This window comes from Cornus florida, unplaced genomic scaffold, assembly GCF_030987335.1.
Source record: "Cornus florida cultivar Cherokee Brave unplaced genomic scaffold, ASM3098733v1 CherokeeBrave_3.0.0_Hap2_Chr07, whole genome shotgun sequence".
Lineage (NCBI taxonomy): Eukaryota > Viridiplantae > Streptophyta > Magnoliopsida > Cornales > Cornaceae > Cornus > Cornus florida.
The window spans coordinates 40,896,454-40,918,900 of record NW_026775577.1 but is presented as its reverse complement, the minus strand read 5'-3'; the positions used below and the strand labels follow the sequence as shown (position 1 = coordinate 40,918,900).

The 22,447-nt window shown below is 35.3% G+C and overlaps 1 protein-coding gene and 1 long non-coding RNA gene across 2 annotated transcripts; both read right to left on the bottom strand.

Moving 5' to 3' along the window:
* Nucleotides 1–2,053: 2,053 nt before the first annotated feature.
* LOC132267092 (uncharacterized) lies at nt 2,054–13,173 on the bottom strand. The gene is made up of 4 exons (XR_009468861.1): nt 13,103–13,173; nt 12,951–13,010; nt 3,197–3,288; nt 2,054–2,677 (listed from the first exon to the last, which is right to left on the bottom strand). It is a non-coding gene; the product is annotated as an uncharacterized LOC132267092 (long non-coding RNA).
* A 3,389-nt stretch (nt 13,174–16,562) lies between these two features.
* Nucleotides 16,563–18,222, bottom strand: LOC132267091 (UDP-glycosyltransferase 91A1-like). The gene has a single exon (XM_059768143.1). The coding sequence runs from the start codon at nt 18,120–18,122 to the stop codon at nt 16,653–16,655; it is 1,470 nt and encodes a 489-aa protein (XP_059624126.1). The 5' UTR covers nt 18,123–18,222; the 3' UTR covers nt 16,563–16,652.
* Between the last annotated feature and the right edge of the window lie 4,225 nt (nt 18,223–22,447).

The following is a 22,447-nucleotide window of genomic DNA, read 5'->3' as shown; positions in this document are numbered from 1 at the left end:
ATATAAAATATATCCAAAAATAATATGTCTCTACAACATGACATGTGCAACCGATTAATTTCAACCAGTTGAACTTTAAAACCTTTCAAAAATCTCAAAACAAGGTTGGAAAATTTCCAATGGATTAGATTCTGTATGACAAAGTCTAGAGAGTTCTTAAACCATGTGGAGAACTTCTAACTTGATCTCTTGACCACAAATCACAAAGCAAATGAAGGTAAAAAATACATTCACCACCCTCAACCATGTATGTAGGAATATGCATTAATGTAGGAAAATAATAGAATCTAGCTTAACTTTCTAACTCATCTAACACTTCTACCTTGAAAAAAAAAATGTTAGCTAATTCATGACAGGTTCGGGTTGGATTTTGGGTTGCTAAACATGGATGAATCCAAGCCTAGACCAAATTCCAAATAACACTGCCAAAACCCCTTTTTTTTTGGATTGGGCTTTGGGTTTGCCCCGCCGAGTTATAGTCTTTATCATAGGATCGGGTCCTCTTAGAAGTTGTACCCAAAAAAAAATAAATAAATAATGGAAAAAAAAATGGAGAACTCAATAACTGTTACAATGTAATGCACCTTATTTAAACTTTTTTCAAACATTTTATATTAGTCACTACTCCCCTACTATAGCTGTGATCGTCTCCTCATCCTAGCTAACTAGTTTGTTCTTACATAGACACAACATATCTTATTTTTTTAATATATTGAATGTTTGAAATTATTCTACTGGGATTGATTCTCAAGAATTAGATATACTTCTTATAATTATTCCCTGCATTCATCGGTGGTGGGTTCTTCTTCGACCACATCGACCATTCGACCTTCTTCGGCTTAAGGTTTCTGATTATCATCTCCAACAATTGTGAGTTCTTTCTACTTTTCCACGAAGGCCCCTCTTTCTCTCTCTACACACATACATGTATATGCTTATATCGCTTTTTACTTTTCCAGAGACCGATGTGGCAGTAGAAATGCCAAAGAAGAGGACTTGAGCTTTAGGGGTGTTGATCTTGATGCTCTGCGCAACATGTCTACCGATGAGTTTTTCAAACTTAACCTAATAATATAATTACATCTAGAATTCTAATTCACATATATGATAGGATTCTGAGCTCATACACACCCACCCACATCTATGACAGGAATACATATTGTGTTCTGAGTATGAATTAGCTTTCACTCATCTAAATTGACATAATGATAGGTTCAAGAGATGTCTAAAGAGAAAGCCAATGACATTGATTAAGATGTTGCACAAGGCGGTAAGTATTTTGATTGATAACTTTCATGGTTTGATGTTTTGGATTTGATTTATGCTTAGTTTATGCTGGTTTAGGATGAACGTTGTGTTTGTAAATTTTGCAATTAGCACAAGATGTGTTTGTGTGTGTGATGTTCCGCACTTGATTTTACATGAATGGGTTATTGATGGTTGTTATATGTAGGTGTGTTTTGTTTGGAAGTTGACTGTTAAATAATTCATTTCTAGGAGCATAAGAATATTGATAAGAATTATCAGCATAATAGTTTAACCCTTATGAAGCCTCTTTTTTTTCTTCCCATGGTAGAAATAATGTGATAGTTTCTACCTCACATTAAGCCCATGGCATAAAGTGGGTATGTATATATATATATTAAATGGGTAACCTGTCGTCCAACAACATATATCACTCATATCCTACTCCACATACACAACCAAATTGCAACCAAAGGCATATATATATATACAACAATCACCAAAAATTAATCCCAAACATTCATTAAATAATTTGAAGTACAAAGTTTCCATCATTGTTAAAAAAAGAACAACAATCACCAAAAATTAATCCAAAACATTCATTGAATAATTTAGAGTACAAAGTCTCCATCATTGTTAAAAAAAAGAAAACCAAGTGCTAACAAAAGATTGCAAAAAGAAGTAGCACCGCCAAGCTTGCCCAACCATCTTCATTCACTGTGCCAACAAAGGATGATCACTAAGGAAGTTAGGCATGTGTTCACTAGCATTACCACCATCACTGCTAACCCTGAAATGGATTAAAATTAAGATTGTGATCATTGAATCAAAAGAGCTCCCTTAATTAACATGGTAAAAAACCAATATTGCAGTTGCTAACTAAATGCCAGTTGAACAAACCTTCTACCCAAGGTAAATAACCAATGTATTTATCTTAGAAGCCAGGGGAAAAAAATTACCCTTATGCTAGACAATACATAAGATCTAACAATGAACTATTTGTTGTTTTTATCATGAGCATAAACTCATTATTCTTTTATGGAATGGGTAAAAAAATTATGAACAAACTTTCTACCTAAGGTAAATAACAATGAACTATTTGTTGTTTTTATCATGCATATCTTACATGTCCTGTTATTCTTTTATAGAATGGGCAAAAAAATTATGCATTATAAGATTTGCTTAGATTCTCAAAAATTGAGAGGAAAGAAGAATAGATGTTTGTGTGTGTGTGTGATCCACGTAATACTGGAAAGAATAAGCCCAAATCTTAATAGAAAAATAAAGCCCATTATAATATATTAATACACATGTTAATATACAGACATCAAGAGATATATTACTAATAAAAAAAACTTTCACAACTAACTTTTAAATTTTAAAGTAGATAGAACTAGTTTGGCCCCCCAAACAAAAGTTGATGGGTCCACCCCTGATTCATAATAAAAAAAACCAAACCAATAAGATAACAAAACTGCAAATGTTAAAGACATCAATCGAATGAACACAAATACTATGCAGTATCCAGCAATGTCAAAAGCATAACCAGATCATTATGAACTTAACTATAATCGAAAGACCTAGGAGCCAACCATATCATAAATAGAATATGGGAGAACTAACAGTATTGTAGAACTAACGCTATTTAAGTTTGGAAATTATATTTATATCTATCTATATATCACAGTATGCACCAAGACTAGGTTTTGTCATACTCAATTAACTAAAAAGAAATTCACTTTAGCCTCTAAATCATATATCAGGACAAAGATCACATGCAAACCATCCTCTATTAAAATTATACCAAAAAACAAAAGCTAAACTATAATCTAATCATCATGACAGAGCGGTGTGGAGGAGACTGTATACATGCATGATTATTCTTGACATCTAGTCAAACTTGCGAGTGTAAAGAAGAAAGAAAATAAAGAGTGCATAAAATAATACTTACAGTTCTCACTTTTCGTACGGGGGGTACATAACAATGTCAACTTAGGATTTTAAATTCATTAGCACATGGACTTCCACAATACAACTCACCACCTGTTTAATTTTAATTTGGTTAGCAAACAGGATAAAAAGCACTCAGACATTATAATATGTTGTTTAAAGACAAAGGATAAGCAGACAATTTCTATGAAAAAAGAAGAGAAATGTTGGTATATATATATATATATATATATATATATATAGAGAGAGAGAGAGAGAGAGAGAGAGAGTTAAAAAAAATGTCTATAGCACAAGATTGTTGACCAGGTATTAGAGATGAAGCTGCACGTTCAGCTTTTGATTGCATGTGAACTAATAATGAAGGACAAAAAAAGCTCATGGACCATCTGTTCAGTTTATTTGTTTAAATGGACCTGTAGTTCATTAGCAAGACACTTTAGTGCAAAAATATAACTCATAGTCCAAAGCCAAAATCAGGCTTTGAATATATGATAAAAGGAGAATACTCGAACACAATTTTCATTTAAAAAATAAAATACATATTCCCAAAATTTTATTTGGGAACAAATTACAATTTCTCCTATACTATTATGCAGAGTATAATCCCTTAATTCCAAATAAGAGTTCCCTGGGCATATATTTCGATGCTATGCAGGTCTAATTAGAGGTATACATGTTGGGGTTTATATGCCCTGGCATAGCAAATTCCTATTTGGATTATAGTGACATATGTTCCTGACATATCTGAAATATTTATGATTTATATAATTGGTGAATTCAATGTATAATGTTTCGATTCACTATGAAATTGATAGTGTCCCTATGATTACGAAAAATATTTATATATATGTATGTGATGGCAATCAATGCATAATATATAAATAGTAATTATAAATTGTTCATAGTCGGTAATTATGGATGGACTCATAATTAATTAAGACTTGAACTGGATCCGCATTAGGTTGAGATATATTGCGAGAGCCGTTGTATGCAATTGCTCCCTATCACTGTCATAGCATTTGACTCTTAAGCATGAGAAAATTATAGACTCTTTTATTAATTAATAATTACTTTGATTTGTTCGGCGGATTTTTCGGGATCCTTAGACCGACACTTTGGGTAGTTATGTAATTAATAGTTAGAGAGTTATATTTTCAATATTTGCATCATTGTTACTTGTATTTATTTTGCATTGATTATGGTTGATCACAAAGTAAATTCGAAGGCCTTCGTGTGTTTTTAGACAAAATGATTTATTATATATTTATTTATTTAAATTATTATTTTTGTCAAACAAATGTTTTATTGTGATCGAGCCAGAAATAATCAAAGGTACCAAAATAAATATATTAATTAAGTAGTCGGATTGATGGCTTTATTTATCCGATAACTAATTATGCATAGAGGAGTCAAAGTGCAATATTGACTTCGAGGTTATTTATTATTTAATTGGAGTTCAATTAATTTCTTTTAGTGGAGTAGAAATTAATTTATGAATTAATTGAATTGGGTCCATGGATCGGGCCAATTATTAATTCATTGTAGCCAATAAAATAATATGCCCAATGGATTCTCACTCATAGCCCAACTTGATATTGGAATCATATTAGATTTGAGACATATGAATTAGAGATTGAGAATGATTTGTTGTTTCCTTTTCTTTATTTTTATGTTGCTTATAAATATACATGGTCTATGTATATTTTGGGGGTAATTTTTGAAAGAAGAAAAAAAGGAAGCTATTTTCTCTCTCTAGAAAATTAGGGTTTATGTTCTCATCTAATGGAGGCTCCCACAAGCCTAGTTTTCCAAGGTCAGTCATGGAGGCTTATGAGTGATTCCTAAAGGCAAGACCATTACCAAGAAGATGGAGATCCATGGAAAATGTGTCTAGCAAAAGGGATCTACAATAAGTGAGAACATTCACTTTAGATGAGAGATTTAAGGTTTACTCAAACCTTGATGTAAGTATTCAATCTTTTAATTGAATGATACATCATATTTTTATTTTTGCATAAAACTTGTCTCTATGTGATGAATCAAGATCTATGAATTAAAATCCCTCGAAAAGTTTTTAAAACTAACACGTTTCCCTACAGTGGTATCAGAGCATAGTTTAATTCATTACTCGAGATCATGTTTTTATCAAAATTCATCATTCATAGATCCAATTTTGATATGCATATATATTTATTTATTAATGTATGTTGATGTATGAATTAATATATTGATATATATTGATATATAATGATGTATGTATAATTGTGAATGGACGATGATGTGTGTTTGGGCCATGGATGAAGCTTATAGGATAATTGAATGTAATTTTATCTTTGGATGAATGTAATTAAGGCTTTGATTTAGCCGTTTGAAAGTTCAATGATGTAATTTAATTTTTTTTTCATTCTATTTCAAATTATAAATATTTTTAAAGCCATGTAATATTCATCAAAGGATGCTATGAAGCTTTAAGAAGGTCCAAGAAGGTTAAATTAGGCTTCAGGAATTTTCTGGAGTTTTTCTGGAATTTTTCTGGAATTTTTTAGGCTTAATTTATATTTTCTGGAATTTTAAAAATATTTTCTGGAATTTTAAAAATATTTTCTGGAATTTTCGGTGATTTTCCGGCGACCGGAGCAATGCCGGCGGCGAGGGACAGCGCCGGAAGATGGACGTATAATCCAGTGTAGCAGCACCTATGGTGCACTGAAGAGGATAGCCATTGGAAAAGCGCGTGAAGTACACGCGCTGACAAGGTCAGCATTCTGGCGCGTGAGATACACGCGCCAGACAAAGTCAACCATCCGGCGCATGAGGAACACGCGCCGGACAAAGGAACCTTCCCCACGCGCGTGCCGGCACGTGGCAGCGCGTGGCATGCGCTGAATCATCTTTCCAGCGCGTGTAAGTGCGTGGGAGGGCGTGGCACGCGTTGGGACTCTCCAGAGGCGCGTGGGAGCGCATGAATGACCTTCCAGGTGCGTTTCAAGCCTCGTTTTGCTTCTCCTAGCACGTATCAACCTCCTGCGGGTGTTTTCATGCTGATGGAAGACCATCGTGCAGTTATTAGAGTAATTAAATGTTAAAAGCTAAATCCATTGGCCATTTAAATTACTTCTGTCTGTAGTTTGATTATTTATATGATGCATGGAATAATTTAATACTGATTATGATTGTTCATGCATTGGATCCATGATATTTAATTAAATGACTTGATTTATATTAATTAAATTATAAAAATTAATTGGATTTGATTACTAATTAATTTGAGGGCACTTATTGGGAAACGAAAAATTTATTTTTGTAAATTATTTTTAAAGTATGTTTCAAATTAAATATTAGTGAATCATTTAAAGTCCAAATATTTTCTAAATTTAATTGGATTAAAATCAAGACGTTTAGCATGCATCATATCATGTATTTGAATAAAATGAAAACCCTAATTATGAATGATTAAAAAAAATTGAGTGGAAGTGGGGATTTTTATACATTGCCCCATGGCCTTCGTTATTAACACCATTGTAATTAGATCTTCAAAAATAAGGCCCACGCATGATTTGAAGAGTCTTAATATTACAAGAATGGTTGTCTAATGAAAATAAAAATATTAAATGTTCATTGTAATTAGATCTTTAAAAATAAGGCCCTACGCATGATTTAAAGAGTCTAGATTATAATGACAACATATTTAATGTTTTATTTTTCGTTAGAGTTTTAATAACGTTATACACTCAATCTAAAATCAATAGTGTTAGCTTCCCAACGGAGTGGTCTACACTAGGTGATTTTAGAAAGGCTAAATAAAATCGGGAATCATTTCATATGATAGACAAGGCATTGTATTAAGAGATATGGAAATGATGGGATTTGCCCGCCAATAGCAATAATGAACTTCGCCAACCGAATAAGTTATTGGCGTATTGGTTATCCGATTTTTCATGCAGTGGTTAAGGGATCCACATATTATTATTTTAATGGAAGTGCTTACCTAATAGCAAATGAATCTCTACAATAGTAATAATGAACTCTTCCAACAGGATAAGTTATTGACATATTGATTGGTTGATTTATTATGCTACAGAGTTAAGGGACCCGCATTAATTAAAAGGAATTGTTCACCAATAATGATAATGATCTCTTGTTCGATTGAGATTTATTATATTATGTGGTTAACAAACTCATTTTAATTTTAAATATGCATGACAATATTAATAATTCACCTTGCATATTATATGAATGCATTTATATTCAGATTAATTATGTCTAATTCAGTTTATCTACTTGCTTACATATTCAATGTAACTGGACCTTATTAATATTGACTGGGAAAGGAACTTAGATATTTTATTCACAACGTAAGGGTACAAATGTATTTATTACTCCTAAACCTAATCCTTTTACTTTAAGATACCCAAGAGAACATTAATGCTTTGAATAAGTGAAATAGGGCAAATGAGATGACTTGGTATAATATTCTAGAGTTTACCTCGAATACGCTCCAAAGCTAACGTTTACATTATTTTATTTTCTTGAAGCATCATGTTAAATGTCAATAAGATGTTTTGGTGAGATTAGATAGAGAGTATGCCAAAGTACTATGTCAGACTTGAATAGCATCAAGATAGCCTAAGGAACTCCAGTATGAAATGGAATTTTGGAAAAGGATTGTTTATTATTTAAAAATTAGCTGGAGATTAATAGGGCTGACTTGGGTGGTAAGTTTCAAGTTGACATGATTATTGTCTTGTTACCAAACTCGTTCGACTCTGTTAGAGTGAACTAAATAAGGAATCAGTTTGAGTTCACACTCGCTGATATTCTTATAGAATTGGTAACAGATGAAGGGATAATCAAGAGTATGGGCGTTCCTATCAATCTAACCTAGTCTATACCATCTTCTTCTAGGCTCAAGTGGACGGGCAAAGCAAAGAAGAAGGATGATAATAGGACTAGGCTAGCACAAAACATGGGTATCCAACAGGTTAAAGGGAATAAGGTAGTGTATGTTGAGGGCAAATTAAATTGTTTCTTTTGCTGCTAACGAATACACTAAAGGACGAACTGTCTAAGCAATGACGTGGCATAAGAAAATATATATTTAATCATTGAGCCATGTTATGTGGTTGTATCTATTAATTCCTGATGGATAGATTCTGGAGCCATTAAACATTTTTGCAATTCGTTGCAAGGATTTTAGGAATCCAGAAGCCTCGATGATATGGAATATATTTGTACCTGACCTGATGTCAAGGTTGTAGCTAAGTCAGTGGGAGTTTTACATCTGAAATTAGAGAGTATGAGGATATTAGTATTAGAGAACTATCATTATGCACAGAAGTTAGACGCTATCTTATTCTTGTTTCACTTGTGGTTTATAAAAACTGTGTTGTTATTTTGTAAAATTGGTTTTATAAAATTGAATAGATATGTGATTACTTCTGGTGCATTGAAAGATGGTTAATATACTATAATCACAAACTCTTAAGATTTGCAGGATGTAGAAACTAATGTTGCATCTCTAGATTGAATGTTAAGAGAAAATTTGTTATTCCTGACTCATTGTATTTTTTGATGTCAATTTTTGGGTTATAATCAATCAAAATGAGATTCAAAGATTGGTCAAAGAAGGTTTATTACCTAGTGAGGCAGAGGAGCCTAAACCAAACTTGTGAATCCTGTTTTGAAGGATAGATAACTCTAAGGGCTTAATCAGCCAAATGAAATAGACATAAAGAACAATTGGAGTCGGTACACACAGACACGTGTGGTCTTATGAACATCCAAGCAAGATTACTCACGTTTTGGATAAATTTACCTATTGCGACACAAGTCTTATACTTTTGGTATATTCCGAGAGGGTCAAGACTGATGTGGAGCATAGATTAGGTAAACTTATCAAGACATTTCGATCTGATCGAGGATATGAGTATTTCTTGGGATAGTGCAAACACTATATGGCCAATGAGGGTGTTGTGTACCAGTTTTCCGCAATTAACGCTAAATGCATTTAGGTGTCAAATAGGAATAACAGAATTCCACTTAACATGGTTAGATCTATGATCAGTTATGCCACATTATCTCTTTCATTTAAGAGTTTAGCGTTAATGACATCGATGCGCATTATGAACTGCATTCCATCTTAGTCTGTCTCAAGGATACCGTTGAGTTGTGTTTTTGACTAAATCTTAGTTTGAATCACATGCGCATATAGGGTAGTCTTGCACATGTGCGCTTGATATGGACAAGTAAGTTGGAAACAGATCATACGCATGATAGATTTGATAGCTACTCTAAAAGTCACTAGGACGGATTATTTTATGATCTCAATGATAAAAGTTGATTGTTTACACTCACTGTTTATCTATAGGAGAATCATATTATGAATCACATACCTAGTAGCATAGTGTTAGAGAATATGATATGAGTACCAGATGTACCACATATGAACACACTTATTATAGAGATTGAGAATAATAAATGAATTCCCTATTGATGAGTCAGCATCATCTAGTACACAGATTCCTGCATCGGTACATTAATGTAGTGGGAGGATTATCATCCAATCCGATAGAATCATATTTTTAGGTGAGACCATTATGGACATCCCTGTTAAACATGAGTTGGACCCAGTAAGCTACACGGAAGTGTGAACCGATATGGATACAAATCGTTTTGGCAAGTTACTATGAAATCAGAGTTGGAATCTATATATTTTAATAAATTCTGGGATCTTGTAGAACTTTCTAGTAGGATGATTCCTATGGAAGGCAAGTTAATCTGTAAAAAGATATAGAAGATTTCTTAGTGAATAAATCATGAGTGTTCAAGGGAATGTCATTATATTTCTGATTCTATATATATTGATGACATCCTACTCATTTAGAATGATGTGGAAGTTTTGTCATCGATAAAGAGGTAGTTGTTCAATTACTTTTAAATGAAGGATTTTCAAGATGTAAGCTATATTCCTAGGATTAAGCTTTTGCAAGATCAGGTTAACAGGAAAATAGGCTTATCTTAATAATCCTACATTGATAAAGTTTTGACCAGGTTTGGTATGCATAACTCAAAGAATGAGTTCTTGCTTTATTGATATGGATTGCTCTCTCTAGTAAGTAGTTTTCCAAGATTACAGAGGAGATTGAGCAAATGAGACTGGAACTATATGCTTTGGCATATGGAAGTCTCATATATGCCATGGTCTATACCAAATAGGACATCCGCTATATAGTAGGGATAGTTAAAAGATATCAATCCAATTCAGGACTTGATAACTGGTCTGTTGTGAAAAATATCATTAAGTACCTAAGGAGGACCAAGGATATCATACTCATTTATGGATATGATGATATGGTCCTAATCAGGTATGCTAGTTCTGATTTTTAATCAGAAGTAGATACTATTAGGTTCATAACTTAGTGTATGTTCACTTAATGGAAGGGAAATCAGTTGGTAGATTGTTAAGCAGATTTCAACTGCTGACTCAAACCTGCAGGTGGAATATATTGCAGCCTTAAAGGCGGCAAATGAAGCCTATTGGTTTGATCTCACTGATTTGGAGGTTGTGGAGTATACTAGCCTGCCTATTGAGCTATGTTGTGACAATAGTGCAAAAGTAGTCCAAACCAATGACCCAAGGTTCTATAGAGGAACAAGATACACTAAGAGGAAGTATCATGTTCTACATGATATTGTCTGACAAGAAAATGTACTTGTAGCTAGAACATTGCATTGGAACACAACTTTGTTGATCCATTATCAAAGGTGTCATTGATCAATAATTTTGATCATTATCTGGATAACATTGAGTTAGGTGCAATTTGAATTGGCTATGAGGGCAAGTGGGAGCTGTTGGGGTTTATATGCCCTGGTATAGCAAATTCCTATTTGGATTATAGTGACATATGTTCCTGACATATCTGAAATATTTATGATTTATATAATTGGTGAATTCAATGTATTATGTTTCGATTCACTATGAAATTGATAGTATCCCTATGATTACGAGAAATATTTATATATATGTATGTGATGGCAATCAATGCATAATATATAAATAGTAATTATAAATTGTTCATAGTCGGTAATTATGGATGGACTCATAATTAATTAAGACTTGAACTGGATCCGCATTAGGTTGAGATATATTGCGAGAGCCGTTGTATGCAATTGTTCCCTATCACTGTCATAGCATTTGACCCTTAAGCATGAGAAAATTATAGACTCTTTTATTAATTAATAATTACTTTGATTTGTTCGGCGGATTTTTCGGGATCCTTAGACTGACACTTTGGGTAGTTATGTAATTAATAGTTAGAGGGTTATATTTTCAATATTTGCATCATTGTTACTTGTATTTATTTTGTATTGATTATGGTTGATCACAAAGTAAATTCGAAGGCCTTCGTGTATTTTTAGACAAAATGATTTATTATATATTTATTTATTTAAATTATTATTTTTGTCAAACAAATATTTTATTGTGATCGAGTCAGAAATAATCAAAGGTACCAAAATAAATATATTAATTAAGTAGCCGGATTGATGGCTTTATTTATCCGATAACTAATTATGCATAGAGGAGTCAAAGTGCAATATTGACTTAGAGATTATTTATTATTTAATTGGAGTTCAATTAATTTCTTTTAGTGGAGTAGAAATTAATTTATGAATTAATTGAATTGGGTTCATGGACCGGGCCAATTATTAATTCATTGTAACCAATAAAATAATAAGCCTAATAGATTCTCACTCATAGCCCAACTTGATATTGGAATCATATTAGATTTGAGACATATGAATTAGAGATTGAGAAGGATTTGTTGTTTCCTTTTCTTTATTTTTATGTTGCCTATAAATATACATGGTCTATGTATATTTTGGGGGTGATTTTTGAAAGAAGAAAAAAAGGAAGCTATTTTCTCTCTCTAGAAAAATTAGGGTTTATGTTCTCATCTAATGGAGGCTCCCACAAGCCTAGTTTTCCAAGGTCAGTCATGGAGGCTTATGAGTGATTCCTAAAGGCAAGACCATTACCAAGAAGATGGAGATCCATAGAAAAAGATGTCTAACAAAAGGGATCTACAATAAGTGAGAACATTCACTTTAGAGGAGAGATTTAAGGTTTACTAAAACCTTGATGTAAGTATTCAATCTTTTAATTGAATGATACATTATATTTTTATTTTTGCATAAAACTTGTCTGTATGTGATGAATCAAGATCTATGAATTAAAATCCCTCGAAAAGTTTTTAAAACTAGCATGTTTCCCAACAATACAATGGACCATCATTTCCATCTTACCACCTTGGCAACAAATAAAATTCCATACATTAAAAAGGCTCAAAAATTATTCTGCATTATTACATATTATTTGGACCAACTAGTTAAACCAATGAATTATGTATGTTTTCTAAAAACTATATATATATATATATATATATATACAAAAAAATCATTAGTTAAAACATAAAAGGAACCTCAATTGGGGAAGGAAATAATAAATAAACAAAAAGGAAAAGAAAACAGTTACTATTCTGATTTTATAACAAAAGGAATTATGGTAACACAAAAAGACCCCTTAATCAAATGTAACAAGATCAGCTAGAAACAAGCTTTACCATGATCATTGCAATATTTGGAAAGAGACTGAAAGGTTTCACAAATCAAACAAATCTATTGAATATATTATATAAATTCATAATCCTAAGTTTCAATTGGATTAATTAGGGGTTGTGGTTTAAGAGAGCACGTACCCCAAGCAACAGTGCACTCCTCGCTACTCGCACTTGCTTGATTAGCTTGGCACTCAATGCCTAATCAAAATCAACACACATCTAAATCACACAGCATACGCAATAACAATGAAGAAAAACCTACACAAAATAACACAACCAAAAGCTCTTACAGAGATCCATGATATGGTTCCTACAAATTGCACAGTTATCCACAGCAATATCTGCAGCAACCGATACACAAATCAACTCAAATTCACAATGTATCACAAAATACACTATAAATTTCAAACTATTCACACACAAAAACGAATGCATGGTCACATATTCCTACAATCACAATATTATATATATATATATATATATATATATATATACGGACCCTAAGACCAGAGAGTGACGGCACTCCATTTTTTCATCTCGAATCGCTTGGATTTCTTGGCAGCAAAGGGATCAGAGGGAGGTTCGGCGACCGTAGATCCATCGTCAGCGGGCACCTCGCGATATCGGTGTCCATTAATGGGGCCTAAAAGCGGGTAATGTCAGATTCTAGGTTTTCTCTTCCTGAGTATGTATGTATCTATGTCAAGAGAGAAACGGAGAAAGATAGACAGAGAAAGATAGAGGGAGAAAGAGGAAATAGAGAGGGTTCTGATTCTTGTAGATTTTGTAGTTTGCAGTTGCAGAGACAGAGAGAGGGCAAGTTCAGAGTTGAGAACGAGAATAGAGATAGAGGCGATTTCAGAGGCTGATCTGATTCTTGTAGATTTTGTAGTTTGCAGTTGCAAAGACAGAGAGAGGGCAAGTTCAGAGTCAAGAACGAGAATAGAGATGGAGGCGATTTGGGAGGTTGATTTGATTCTTGTAGTTTGCAGTCGCAGAGAGAGGGCAAGTTCAGAGTTGAGAACGAAATAGAGATGGACGCAATTTGGGAGGCTCAAAGGATTTGCGTGTGGTAGAGATGGAGGCGATTTGGGAGGCTGAAATGATTTGCGTGTGTGGTCTGTACTTGTGCGGTCTGAAATAATCCAGCTTAAAATTTTAAGAAAGTAGCGGGAATAAGACCCGCATTCAGAATATCACAAAATTCACTTTTTATAACGGTTATAAGAATAATCGTGGTAAAATAATTCATTTTCTACCACGATTATAAATATAATCGTGGTAAAAAATATAATTACTACCACAGTTTTTTCTTAATAGTGATAAAAACATCTTCTACCATAGTTTTAAAATAACCATGGTAAAATATAAATTTTCTACCACGGTTATTTTAAAACCGTGGTAGAAAATGTCTTTTACCACTGTTATTTTAAAACCGTGATAAAAAGGACGTTCTAAAAAACTGTTTTTCTTGTAGTGCATGCACGAAGAGACTGTTTGAGGCCACAGATAGACTTTTTGAGATGACACACACAGTCCCCCTTATACTTAAACCCAGGTGGTTGAGTCATATAGACTGTCTCAGTAAGGTCACTGTGTAGAAAGGCATTTTTAACATCAAGTTGATAAAGTGGCCAATCTAGATTAGCTGCAAGAGAGATAATCACACGAACTGAATTCAGTTTGGCCACATGAGAGAACGTCTCAGTATAATCAATTAAAACCCCAACGACAAGCAATAACTTAAGTATCAGCAGGCTTAAGAACATACAAGGTCTTAAGTATGATTCAATTTTAAAGCATTTATTTTTTCTTCCATAGCTTTCCTCCACCCTGGATTAGAAAGTGCCTCCCTGTAGAACGTAGGAAGAGCAATAGAGGATAATGACAAAGAAAAAAATGTGAAAGGAGGAGGATAATTTATTATACGATATAAAATTGGAGATAAGGTGATTGGTGCAAGACCGTTTACTTTTCCGAATTGCAATAGATTGATCATGATCAGAGTCTTGATAGATGGAAGAGTCTCTAGGCGTTGAAGCGACTAATGGAAGTGGAAAGGCTGGGTTTTATACTTTTTTATCGTTGGAACATCATTAATTACTCTTTTTCGGCGACGGGCAAAGACACGAAGAGCTGGTGGGATGTCAGAATCAAAAACTGGAGTTGGAAGAACAGAATATATCTTGAAGAATAGAGTCCTCCAAATGAATGCCTTCCTGGGAATAATAAGGAACATCCTCAAAAAAAGTTACATCTGCACACACAAATTGTTTACGAAGAGTTGGATTGTAACATTTATATCCCTTTAGAGTGCGAGAATAACCTAAGAAAATACATTTGTGAGCACGAGGATCAAGTTTGTCTCGTCCTAGGTTTAGATTATGAACAAAACAGACACACCTAAACACCTTTGGAGGAATGGAAAAAGGATTTTTGTTAGGAAACATCATTTGGAAAGGTGATTTTCCTTGAAGGACCCTAGAAGGCATGCAGTTTAAAAGATAAGTAGCAACCAGAACTACATCTATCCAAAAATGTTTTGGAACATGCATTTGAATTATTAATGCATGAGCGATAGCTAGGAGTGGGCCATTCTTCCGTTCAACAATTCTATTTTGTTGAGGGGTATCAACACAAGATGTTTGACGGATAATGCCCCTCGACTCAAGAAACTTTTGAAAAACTTTAAGTTTATATTCAAGGGCATTGTCAATTCTAAGAACAAGTAATTTTGCATCAAATTGATTTTGAATTTCAGCGTAAAAGTATTGAAAAACAGAGAATACTTTAGATCTATCTTTCAGAATATAAATCCAAGTTGAACGTTAATAATCATTACTAAAAGACACAAAATAACGAGCACCAAATAAACCAGTAGTACGAGCTTGTCCCCAAACATCCGAATGTACTAACTCAAAAGGTTTTAAACTTTTATTATCAAAACGAGACTTAAAAGTAGCCCAACGATGTTTACTAAGTTTGCAAGTAGAACAATTAAACTTAGCAAAATCAACAAAAGAAGGGACCAAGGCTTGAAGACTATTTGAAGATGGATGTCCAAGGCGGCAATGCCACTAGTAAGCGGAAGAGGAGGTGGAATGTAGAGTTGTCGGAGCAGTAGTCTGGAAATAGTAAAGACCATCCATCTCAAACCCCCTACCACTTCTTCGTCTTAAGATCCTGAAAAACACAACGGGAAGGGGAAAAAGTAACTGAGCAATTTAAATTTGATATGATTTTGCGAACTGACAATAAATTGAATGAAAATTGAGGAATATATAAAGCTAATAAAAAAGTGAGACCCGAAGTGTGGAAGATACCAATTCCATGAATATGTGATTTGTTTTAAAATTTTCTACTTAAGATTTTTATTTAAACATTTGATTTAAAAAATTAAAGGTAAATTTATGTAAATTTAATGGAGAATATCATCAAATTAATATGATTTTTTTTTTCATAATTTATTTCAATAAAAAAAAAAAGAAAAAAAAAAAAGATGAAGTGTAATTCAATAAGAAAGTGCATTACGGCCATTTAATAAAAAATAGTTAAGGCATTGGGGGCATTTTGTAACTAAATATGATAGTTTAGGTGGGTTTCATACACAAAATATAGTTTAAGGAGGTTATTTGCAAATTTGAAAATAGTTTAGGGAGATTTTTTTTGCACTTTACCTTATATTGTATAGCAAATAAGGGCACAGACCAAATTTCGAGAAAAAAAAAAAAAAAAAAAAAAAAAAGAAAGAAAAAAGAAAATTGATTCTCATTTATTCATTAATTAATTAGTAAAAGACTCCTCTTACATGCATTTATAGCTAGAAATTAAACAACTTATTCACACCCACATTGGCTCACTTAAATTTACTTCTTGAGTCCCCCCTTTTTTGTGACTTTGAAAATGAGCTAACAAATTATCCACATACTTGTCTTGTGTATTCCTGTCACCAAACAGCGCTCTCATCTCCTCGGCCTTGTCCCTGAATAACTTCCCTCCTTCCTCTACCATCACCAACCTCAGTGACTCAGCCACTGAGTCACTCGTAAATGACCCGTCTAGCTCGTCTCTCGGTATCGAGTAACCCATCCTCTTCTCTTCCAAAACCCTAGCATTCAACCCTTGCTCCGCCAAAAAAGTCAATAATATAAGAGCTCTCCCAAACTGTATTCCCTCCACCACCGAACTCCAACCCGAGTGAGTTAAGAACCCACCCACTGAGTCATGACTCAGTATGCTAAATTGAGGAGCCCAACCTGTGCACACCCATCCACGTCCTCTGGTTCTCTCCTCGAACCCTTCGGGCAACTCAATCACCTCCGTATCGGCCATCCCTCGCCGCTTCCTTAGAACCCAAAAGAACGGTAACTCGGATAGCTCCAACCCTAGCGCTATCTCAGTGAGTTCATCTTGAGTCGGTTTCGCCTCGCTCCCAAATGCAACATAAACCACTGACCCTTTACTCTGTTCATCAAGCCACTTTTTCATTTCCCTCCATGCAGGGTCCTCGTCGTCGTCATGATAAGATATTGCCGGTAACTGACCCACCGGTATAACCGGCTTTGGCCGGTGAATATCTCCAAGAACTCTCAACCACTCTGGTTCAAACTCATAAGAACTTCTGACAATCATCACATCACAGTCTTCAATGCCCTTTCCTACCCGATAAAAACCTGGAACGCCGCCTTCGCCGTCTCCTTCCACTTCGTCGAAAACTCGCATAATCTCAAAGAGTCGAAAAGCAACCGTTGATTTGAATGGAATCCAGTTGGGCGGAACTGTGAAGTCCTCCGGCTTCTTCCGATAATTGTTTTGAGGTTCCAGCAAGAGTGAAGCTGGTCCAGCATAAGTCATAGAAGAGGCAATGAAGATAAAGAATAAAGCACTTGAAATGTGTAGCTTAGCTGCAATTACACCTACCCAATAAGGTATCATGTCATAGATTACCCAATCAGGAGAAGAAGCTTCTAGAAAGCTTGTCAATGGCTGTTGGAGGAGATCATAGGCTCTCTTGAGGTACTTGACCATGTGGTAAGGTAGGTCGGAGGTGGACTCGGCATTTTCCGGGAGGTTTTGAACATGGGGTAGAGGAAGTTTTACAAAGTTGATGAGATGAGCTACGCTGGGAGGAAGTTTTGGGAGGCGATCGATGTTTCGAGGAGTGGATACGAAGGAGATTTTGTGACCCTTTTGGGCGATGAGCCTTGAGACCTCGAGGAAGGGGAGCATGTGACCGAAAGCTAACCATGGGAACATAACTATGTGTAGTTTACCAGTTTCGGCCATGGTTGAGGGAGGTGTGGACTCCATGGCTAGAGAACTAAAAGCTGTTAGAGAGGTCTACTGTTTCTTAAAATATCTGTCTCTATATATACTACCAAGTCTACAACAATAGAACTAAAAAATGTAACTATGATATTATTATGTTAACCTGCCGCCAATGATAGGATGTGAGGTGTGCTGTATATACACCTTAATCCAATCATTGAAAGGGAAGTGTGTAGCTAAAATTTTTTGAGTTAAAGTCGAAGAGGTATCTATTGAGCAGCACATTTTGTAGGATTGAAAAGTTGGAACAAGACAAAACGGACTCAGAGTTTGGCAAATAAGTTTGACAAATTAGCTTTTGCCTCCTATATATATATATATATATATGCTTATATAAAATTGCATATATTTCATGGATAATGTACACTAACGGCCAGAGAGGAAAATTGATTTTTACACTTTAACTATTGTTTGCAGTTACAGTTTAACACATTATTTATTCTCACTGTCCGGCTTAATCGGTATGAGATTTGCTATTATAAATTAAGGTATTTATATTTAATTATTTATTTATACATTATAGATATTTAAAAATAGTGAAATTCAATTTCATAGGATTATGTTTGTGTTTAATGTTTCTACACAAATATTATAACATGTTTATTTATAATTAATGTTTGGCACACATAATTATAATTAACATGTGATATCAAAGCTTTTAAAAATTTATTATTTTTTATTAATGTTGCATAAATTATATATGCAAATATAAGGTAAAATTATATAATTATATAATTTATTTTCTTTTGAAATCATTATATATACCGCGACATGTGTATTTCGATTGGTTCCATGCTACTGTTACGTGTATTATGATTGGTCTCATGGTACTGTTTGGGTCCCATGCTGGGTTTGTATTATAATTGGAAGTAATAGTTTCAGTTTTGCTATATTGATGTGAATAGTTGTCTAATTATTACATAGATTTTTTTTATCTAAAAATTACTCGTAATAAAGTATTAAATACACAAAATATGTGTATTGATTTAATTTTTGAATTTCCAAAATAATATGTGGGTCTAAAAATTTGACTTTATTGGACATATAAATAAATTATTGTTTTATACCTAAATATACATATATGATAGAGAATCAATTTTAGATTGATTCAATTTTGGTCTTCGAAAATAAAATAATATATTTTATTGTGTATATCAATTTTTTTTTTTTGTTATTAATTATTTTATTTTATTTTTTAGAATAGTATTTAATTAGATAATTTGATATTAATTAACCTAAATCTTGGTGTTGTGTAACAAGGAATCACGTTTTAAACTCTATAAATTTGTATCTACATTACGTGTTAGATTATTAGAAGTAGGGATGGACCTAACCGAAATTGTGTTTTTTTTCACTATCATGTCTCACTATTTTTTTTTTTTGATATATATACCAAAAAAATATTACCTTTGCTTCCCTAAAATTATTTTAAAAGTTCAGTAGGAAAGGCATGTAACCGAGAGTTGCAAACCGCAACTTGCAGTGGTACGCAGAAAAGAACTCCAAGGCAAGATATATACATTTATAATGGTAATCTTAATTCTACAACTGAATATATCTATTATAAATACTTTGTAATTGTGTGTGATTTTTTATCATAGGAAAATCTTTACAATTTTGCAAGCGAATCTTAGATTTTGAACGAAATCACATAAATTAAATCGATGTTCTTGTTCTACTTTGTTTTGCTTAATTTTGCTCAACAAAGATCTTTTTAAAACAATTAAACTGAAAAGGTAGCGTAGAATTGATATTTAAATTCTTTAGTAATCATAATACTGGTATTATAAGGGGATAATTTTTCAATGGACGCAATTCTTTTGAGTTTGTGACTAGTCAAGTGCATTGTCAGTTGTCGCTAGTGTTCGGCTTTCCACGGAAGGAAGGAGAGAGAGAGAGAGAAGGTCAGGCAAGTATCCAAATACAATTCGTCATCGTATTTGCTAAAACTGGGGTTGATACAATGTCTTACTAATAGAATTTGTTGCTAAAAGTGTGCCTATCGAGCGGAATATTTTCTAAGTTTGAAAAGTTGGAACAAGACAAAAAGGACTGATTGTGATTGAGTTTGGCACTCCCTTTTTCTTGAATAGTAGTAACGGTATTTATTGTCACGGACTTAGAGTTTTAGCACCATTCTAACTACTCTCGTGCGACACTAAGGCGTTGCTTTTACTCTCGCAAGGATTTGGTCAACCTAACTTTCGTACACACCTTAGCCAACGCACTCCCCTCGTGCACTTACTAGTGTTGTAGTGGCCTTCGCCCTCTCCTCATTTGGCTTGCACACTCACACACACTAAGGCACTTAAGTTGGTAAGGAAAGAACACTTCTATTACTTCAAAGAATGCTTTGTACAAGGTTAGCACTCAAACTCTCTACAAGGCTCTCAAGACTCACTCTAGGACTTGTTGGTTACAAAATGAAGTCCTACTCCTATTTATAGGCATCCCCATTCCCTAATGGACGGCTAAGATGCATTCTGACCGATGGTGGAGATCGATTCTCTAGAATCTTCTCCAATCTTCTTCACATTTCCATCCTTATCCACAAGTATCTACAAAATTCTAGAACTCTCCATATTACTCCACACGATTTTGGAGAACTCTAGAACCTTCCACACACTTCTAGAATATACTGTACATTTATACACATATCTAGAATATTCCACACAACTTTAGACTACTCCGAAAGACTCTAGAAACTCCACTCGCCATGTAACGTTCAACTCAGCACCTGCGTTGCGTAACCTCCATAGGCGGGGCGTGACATTCTCCCCCACCCATTTCTGTAACGCCCTCGTCACGTTTTCTTCAGCTGACCCAACCTCTCGCAGGTCATTAGCACTTGCGCATATGTCCTTGCCCAAACGTGCGTGTGCCCTTCGGGAGATGCGCTCCATTGTGTTGACTGCCACCTCCGGACTCTCCTTCCTGCCCACAAGCGGCGCTATGCATTCGGCTCTGCCTTCCTCGCCTCCAAGTATCATCAATGCACCAAGGCATGGTAGTGGCGCGGCGTTGTTCCTGTCCATGAACTCCAGCCCCAGCACCATGTCGTGGTCGTCTATCTCCGCAACTTAGAAGTCGGCCTTGCCCTTCCACCCTTGCATGCATAGCTCTACTTCCTTGCACACTCTGCTCACACGTGCCTCCTCAGAGTTGACGGCCTTGATCCAGCCCTTCGTCTTGCGCATCTCCAAGCCAAGTCGCTGCGCCTCTTTAGGGGTAATGAAGTTGTGTGTGGCGCCCGTGTCCACCAACGCTTGCACGGCTTTGCCACCAACCTGCGCATCCACATAGCACACCCCCGCTACCTTCTTCGCCTTGCCCTTCTTCTTGGTTTCATGTGCCATGCTACTCAGCATCTACATAGCCCCTATACACCTGTCTTCATCGCTGCCCACATCATCCATCTTGCCCTTGCCCTTATCCTTCATAAGGGCGCTTATGGTCTTCTTGTTGGGGCAATGTCGCAATATGTGCGGCCCATCGCACAAATAGCACTTCAGCTCCCACTTGCCCTTGTCGCGGCGCTCTCCTTTGCCATTGGCCTTGAACCTCTCTCCATGGTCCTTGCCTTTGTCATGGCGTGGGCATCTCTCCTCATCGCTGTGCTCATCATCACTGGACTTGGGCGAGCCCCCTTTTTTTGAAGTACCGGTCTCCCCCACCTTTGCCGTGGTCCCTTCTGGGAGACGTGGCCCTCTTGTCATCGCACCTAAAGTCTTCAAGGCGCTCCGCTATAGCCATTACGGATGCTAAGTCTCTAGGCTCCCTCATTCTCAGCTCTGTGGCCACCCAAGACTGCAGCCCATTTATAAACATGCACACGCGTTGCCACTCCGGCATCTCTGGGATCTCTAGCATCAAATTGGAGTACTCCTTCACATACTCCCTTATGCTGCCCTTTTGCTTCAGGTGCCTTAGGTTGATTATAGCAAGGTCCTCAACGCACTCAGGGTAAAACTGCCTTTTGAGCTACCTTTTAAACTCCTCCCATGTGTCAACCGCTCTTGCACCCCTATTGGTGAAGCGCTGCCTCCACCATAGAGCGGCAGTGTCCGTGCGGTACATGGTGCCTGTCTGCACTTTCTCCTCATCATCCTCGATCTCCATGCACTCGAAGTACCGCTCCATGTGCCAGAAGAAGTTGTCAATCTAGCGTGCATTCCTTGCCCCATCATACTCCTTGGGCTCCGGCGCCTTCTTCTTCCTTGGCTTCACCACGATCTCGCGCGCTTGGGAGAACTCCTTCTTGCACTCGGCAATCTCCATGCGCAAGTCATCTACTCGATCGTGCAAGT